This window comes from Mustela putorius, unplaced genomic scaffold (assembly GCF_011764305.1).
Source record: "Mustela putorius furo isolate JIRA1106 unplaced genomic scaffold, ASM1176430v1.1 tig00000487_pilon_pilon_pilon, whole genome shotgun sequence".
NCBI lineage: Eukaryota > Metazoa > Chordata > Mammalia > Carnivora > Mustelidae > Mustela > Mustela putorius.
In genome coordinates, this window is record NW_025421399.1 from 10,998,777 (window position 1) to 11,005,254 (window position 6,478).

The following is a 6,478-nucleotide window of genomic DNA, read 5'->3' on the forward strand; positions in this document are numbered from 1 at the left end:
GTCAGCCCGGGGCCACATCCTGAAATTATACAACCATCGCCTCCAAAACCCGGCTGAGGACCAAGGTGGAGATGTAACTAGTCAAAGCAAATCCGCAGGTCTAGTGGGCAGAGTGGCGGGGGCGTGTGGATGGACGGAGAGAAACTTGCACAGGCCTTCCAGGGTTTTTTGGCTGAAAGCAGAGTTCATCCTTGCTGTGGTCCATCAAACAAAGTGTTTATTGTGAAGTGGGCCTGATCCCTGGAGAAGAAGAAAAGTGATTCCTATTGACTGTTAGGAAATTAACCCTTTCCTCCCCTTTTCAGGGAAGGTGTCGGATGAGAGCTTTGTGATTAACTTCCGCGGTGGTCAGTTTCAAAGGGGGGTGGGTCTCGAGGTCAGCCGCGGGATTGACTTGGACGAGTTTCTCTGCAGCGTGGGCTGGATCCTTTCGTGGGACCTCTTTTCTCCTCCTATCCTTCCTTCCCTCATCTAGCAGAGGCAGGGTGTGTGGTAAGCATATTCTAATAATTACGAAACCACTGGGCTACAGTGACTTTTTTTTTTTTTTTGCATAGAAATAACTCAAGACCACTTAACATTGACTTTTTAAAACTTATTTTCAGACTTGAGCTGGGAAAACCACAGGCCTATTCGAGGGATGATAAAAGCACGAGGAATTGTATGTTCTGCCTTGATCTTTTCAAGATGGAATTCGGAGGGTGAAAAAATGATTTTGCCTCTGGATGGCTGTGAAAGAATCAGGAATACTGCAGAGCTGGAGAGAAGGGGCTAATTGTAGTATGCTCCCTTTAAGAGGGAATTGAGATTAGAACTTTGGCAAATTTTCGGCTTCTATTCAGAGGGAAAGAGAAGAGATGGCAGTGTCCAAAAAAAAAAAAAAAAAAAAAAAAAGGATGCTGTCATGAGACAAAAGCAAAAGCAATTTTATACCTTATTGAAAGCTTACCTGGGTGTGTTTTTTTGTGGTTTTTTTTTTTTTTTTTTTTTTCAAAACTCCTCTGGGGTTAAGAACATTTTTTTGCCCTCTTAAAACTAAAGGAGCTAGGGGAAAGGACTTGAATCTGAGCGAGTGGCGCTGTCAGTTCTGTTCTGTCTTGGGAAGTACACGAGGAAGAGAAACTTCCTGGGAAGAAAGAGAGGACACGGCCGGCGCTGAAGGGGAGGGTCTGCGGCATTCAGTATGTAAGTTACATGTCAGCGGGAAGGGGGCGACCCTTCCTAGCATCCTTCTTAGAAAATCCATCTGACTTCAACAGTTAGAAGGCTTCTAACCCTGCTAGACAAATATCTGGATTCTATTTTGCCTTTCAACATTAAAGATTGCTTTTTGTTCTAAGCACCCCCATGCCAGAAGAGTCTTTAAAAACAAGACTTTGGTTTATGTCAGGTCAGGAAAGGTAGTGAGGCTTCATTTGGGATAATCATAGTGTTTGCCCAAGCCTTTTGCATATATAAAAATGTTATTTTCTCTAATTGCATATTTTGCTCCTATAATGACTGAGTTGAATTCTAAGCTGAAATGAGTAATCAATACTGAGTGTCTCTGTTGTTCAAAAGAAGTCTTTGCCATTTCGGATGGCATGAAATTGCTTCAACTTTGGCAAATTGCTCTAAAAAGGGGAATTAAAAGCAAAAGCTAAGGCATATTTAATTCTCTTTTTTTTTTTTTTCAGGTTTTAACTGAAAACTTAAATCAACAAATAGCAACAGAACTATTCCTTGTACAAAATCGACCTGGATGCCAGGACAGAGGAAAGGATGAGCTATTACGGCAGCAGCTACCCGATTGTAAACGTGGACCCCAAATACCCAGGCTACGCCCAAGAGCACATCCTAGCTGAGAAGAGAAGAGCCAGAAGACGTCTGCTCCACAAAGATGGTAGCTGCAACGTGTACTTTAAGCACATTTTTGGAGAATGGGGGAGCTACGTGGTTGACATTTTCACTACTCTTGTAGACACCAAGTGGCGCCATATGTTTGTAATATTTTCTTTATCTTATATTCTCTCCTGGTTGATATTTGGCTCTGTCTTTTGGCTAATTGCCTTTCATCATGGCGATCTGTTAAATGATCCGGACATCACGCCTTGCGTTGACAACGTCCATTCCTTTACAGGGGCGTTTTTATTCTCCCTTGAGACCCAGACCACCATAGGTTACGGTTACCGCTGTGTCACCGAAGAATGCTCGGTGGCAGTGCTCATGGTGATTCTTCAATCCATCCTGAGCTGCATCATAAACACCTTCATCATCGGAGCCGCCTTGGCCAAAATGGCGACTGCTCGAAAGAGAGCCCAAACCATTCGGTTTAGCTATTTTGCCCTCATAGGCATGAGGGATGGGAAGCTTTGCCTCATGTGGCGCATTGGTGATTTCCGGCCAAACCATGTGGTAGAAGGCACAGTGAGAGCCCAACTTCTCCGCTACACAGAAGACAGCGAAGGACGAATGACCATGGCATTCAAAGACCTAAAGTTGGTCAACGACCAGATCATCCTTGTCACGCCCGTAACTATTGTTCATGAAATTGACCACGAGAGCCCTCTGTATGCCCTTGACCGAAAAGCGGTGGCCAAAGATAACTTTGAGATTTTGGTGACATTCATCTACACTGGTGATTCCACGGGCACTTCCCACCAATCCAGAAGTTCCTATGTTCCGCGAGAAATTCTCTGGGGCCATAGGTTTAATGACGTCCTGGAAGTGAAGAGAAAGTACTACAAAGTGAACTGCTTACAGTTTGAGGGGAGCGTTGAGGTATATGCTCCCTTTTGCAGTGCCAAACAGCTAGACTGGAAAGACCAGCAGCTCCACAACATGGACAAAGCCCCCCAGGTCCGAGGATCTGGCACGTCAGACACCACGGTCAGAAGAAGGTCGTTTAGTGCCATTGCCATTGTCAGCAGTTGTGAGAACCCAGAGGAGACCATCACCTCCGTCGTGGATGAGTGTAAGGAAGCACCTTATCAGAAAGCTGTCTTGACTTTAAATAGAATCTCTGTAGAATCCCAAATGTAGTTCCAATTGTGATGACCAGAACCCCCACTCCATCATTTTACTCTGTAGCCCGTCACTTTAAGGCAAGTAGTTATAAGCAGGGCTTTTAAGGAATGGTACAGCTACCATTTAGAGCAGGTTAAATCTGGTGAAAGATCATCTAAAAATTACATAGCATCCGATTGTTTAAACTTTTTTTTTGTGTTAGCAAATTTGATATTAGGGATGCTATTCAGAGCCTAATTGATTAATTTAAATTTCACCTCCTTTTCTTATATCACACACTTGCATCTTTAGTTGCAGGTGTCCTATCTGGTAAAGGAAACAAAGGTAGGATACTGGCATAAGGAAGACAGGCAGCCAGCATGAATAACTAATTTTTAAATGTATCAACATGTATAGTAGTTTCCTGGAAAAAGTCACGTCTTTCTAACCAAGATAGGCAAGATATGCATCCAGTAGATTGTTAACATTGAGATATTTAACTGAAATCACCTGGCAGGCTCAGCATTTGCCTCGTAGTGTGTCTTGGTATCCACAGAAAGAGGTAGTGACTGTGAGGTAGAGACACCTGCCACTTGGGCAGGTTAATGATTGAAGAGTGCTAGAAGCTGTTTTTGTTTCTTCTAATTCATACGGCAGGAAAAAAGTTGTCATTATTCAGAACAGTATTTCTCTCTCAAACACCCTGAGTGACGGCAGCAAATGCCTTTATATGGAACAGCAGAAACAAGGCAACGGTGACATTTCTAGCTTCTCGAGCAAGGGGGCTTCCTCTGCCCAACCCCATCTTCTCCAAAGACAACTTGAAGATAGGATCGCAGAGACGGGATGAGGGAAGGGGCGGCAGTGGGAAGCATTTCTCAGACAACTGTGCTGTGTTCTGAAGACTATAGCTGCTTTTGCTTGCTATGTAAGAGATGGAACCATTATTTTTTTTTTGGGGGGGGGGACCGGGAGAGACATAGGGGGATAGCAAGGGGAAAGAAATGTATTTGTGCCCAGAAGCAGTTAAGTATATCTTCTGCCTTGGTCACTCTATAAGACATAAATGACTTGAATTCTAGATTTTCAGCAACTCTGCCATTGAACTTGGAACGATCATTTAAATGGAAGATTTTGTGAAACATAATGAAGGTGATTTTTCTGCACATTATTAAACAGATAAGCTAGGTGTTATGGAATTGCTTACATTGGGGGAAGTAAATCTGTATGCTCTATTTCTGTGTCAAAAGATGTTAATCATGATTATTTTAAGCCCAATTTCCTATGAGTAAAGTCACTTTCAGCTTTATAGATTGAACAGTTGTTAGCTTCATTCAGAATTAATGTGTTTCTTTACTCGTTTTCTTTTTTCTTTTTCTTTCTTTTTTTTTTTAACATTGTTGTTGAGGGGACAATAAGCATATGCCACAGATTTTCCTTTGCTTATTTTATTTAAATATATGTACACACAAATTGTTTTTGCAGTTTCTGGAAACACTCCCCCCCCCCAATTTAAATGAAAGCTTACAAGTAAATTGAACTGAATCATAGTCTGCGATTATCAATCAAAGTAAAATGTGTAGGTATGTAAAGAGTTCTTCTCCTTTTTATTTTTATTTTTCCATCATCCATTCCTCCCTTTCTTGCTTTCCCTCTTTCTTTCTTTTGACCATGAGCACTGAAGTAACTTTTTTAAATGCATGTGTGCAAATCTTTTATTCCTGTTGTTTTATGGATAAGAGATTCATTCAGGTCCCAGGTGGTAAAACTGTCCTGAAGCTTAATATCAGAGATCTAAAAAGAATGCATTTTTTTCTGTCTTGCTCCAGAAATGCAAAACCCATTTTTAAAATTACACATGCCTCGTCGATTCAGATTTTGTAGCAACAATTACTCAGCTAAATTAGAAGGCCACCATCTACCAAGTAGAAATCTACCGCCACTGCGACAAACCCAGAGGCTCTCCCCCACCTCCAACCCGACTTTCTAAGATTGTTTCACACACCTCCAGTTTCATTTCATTTGGCTTTGCTTCCTGGACTCTGCCAAACCAGGATTCGCATTTTGTTAGTATCAGAATAGAACTGTCGATATCCAATAATTACATTTCCCTGTGCTATGCATTTCCACCGGTTAAATCCTCTTACCCTGAGTACAATGTAAAATCCGAGTTCCCTTGTCACATTTATCTCAATTTTCTGTTTAGACTCATAACACACTCTGATACCCCCGATGAGTTTCTTAATAATAAAGATCTTAAGTAATGCAGTAATTGTGTGTGTTTGCCTATATTTCAGGTTAATGTAAACTCTGGTCAACGTGGTCAGCATCAGGTACAGGGCACCCCAAAATGAGACTGCTGCCTCATAGAATTAGAACGTAAATAGAATCATAAAGCGTTTTTTTTTTTTTATGGGTTTTTAACGGTTCGTAGGATGGCTCTATCTGAATTAATAGTTGTTGTTTCTGTAAGCTTGGCAAGAAGACTCCTCCGAAAATTCCATTTCTAGTTTCAGACGCTCAGTTCATAATGAGAGGGAGGCTGATTTTTTTTCTTTTTCTTTTTTTCTGGTAGCAGTTATTTTTGTCCCTAAAGATGAAATTATTCAGTGGATGTCATTAGATGGGAACCACACTGTGGCATCAAGGCATTCTCCATTGTGTGCTCCGCCTGTGAACGGGGCTCCCAAAGAGAAGGGGGCACCAGGAGAGAGAAGGAAATGCCATTTCACATCACCCTAGTTCGTCAAGGACGCTTGGGTGCATTGCAGACATATACTTTGTCCTCACAACAAAATAGTGGGGTGGATATTTTTAATTTCCGGATCATCAAATATCTCATTTTTTGCTTCTTCTTAACTAGCCAATTCCCAACTGGGGCAACAATGTGCCAGGAAAGAAAATGTGTGTGTGTGTGTGTGTGTGTGTGTGTGTGTATCCAACTAATATAACTAAGCTTCTTCCTTGTGTCTAGGGAGTGGCAGGTGGGATTGGGGAGTGGTGACTTAAATGGCATGGATCTGGCCCATGAGATGATAGTAGAGCTCTCTGGGTGTGACCTTTAAGAAAACCCGTTCCCTGGGTCAGAGTTAGGGGCCCTTGACCGCCTGCATCCATCCTCTGCCCTAGACCTCACACTCTGTAGCTGAAGGTCCTGCAACCTCAGAGAGAGGGGCAGTCGAGGACAGCCCTTACAAGGGACATCAGAAAAGTAGAAAAGCAGGCAGCCCTGGATGGCCTATCTCCAGACTTCTTCTGCGTGAGTGAAAAGAAATGATTTCTCACCGAACAGGAAGTGGTAAGGGAAAAAAAAAAAAAAAATGATGGGTTGTCTGGGTCCCGCTCGTACTTGTACTTGACACTGGATGGAGCTGGTCTCTGTGGAAAGCACATATTTTCTGGGGACTTGAGGAAATGCCACTATATTGTAAAACAAACATGAAAGAATTACTTTGGGCCTGGAAATCCCTCGGAGACAAGGACGGCTGAGTGA

At 42.3% G+C, this 6,478-nt stretch overlaps 1 protein-coding gene across 8 annotated transcripts in view; it reads left to right on the forward strand.

Moving 5' to 3' along the window:
• KCNJ16 (potassium inwardly rectifying channel subfamily J member 16) overlaps positions 1 to 5,257 on the forward strand; it is a 54,018-nt gene extending 48,761 nt beyond the window's left edge. For 4 of the 8 annotated variants that reach the window (XM_004749071.3, XM_004749070.3, XM_045080967.1 and 1 more), the window contains one exon: positions 1,677 to 5,257. In XM_004749071.3, coding sequence (XP_004749128.1) covers positions 1,762 to 3,021 — 1,260 coding nt within the window. In that variant the 5' untranslated portion in view covers positions 1,677 to 1,761 and the 3' untranslated portion in view covers positions 3,022 to 5,257. Of the gene's footprint in view, positions 1 to 32; positions 493 to 605; positions 1,186 to 1,676 lie in introns of those variants that run through there. The other 4 variants (XM_013054488.2, XM_013054491.2, XM_013054493.2 and 1 more) reach the window with 3 other exon arrangements.
• The last annotated feature ends 1,221 nt before the right edge of the window (positions 5,258 to 6,478 follow it).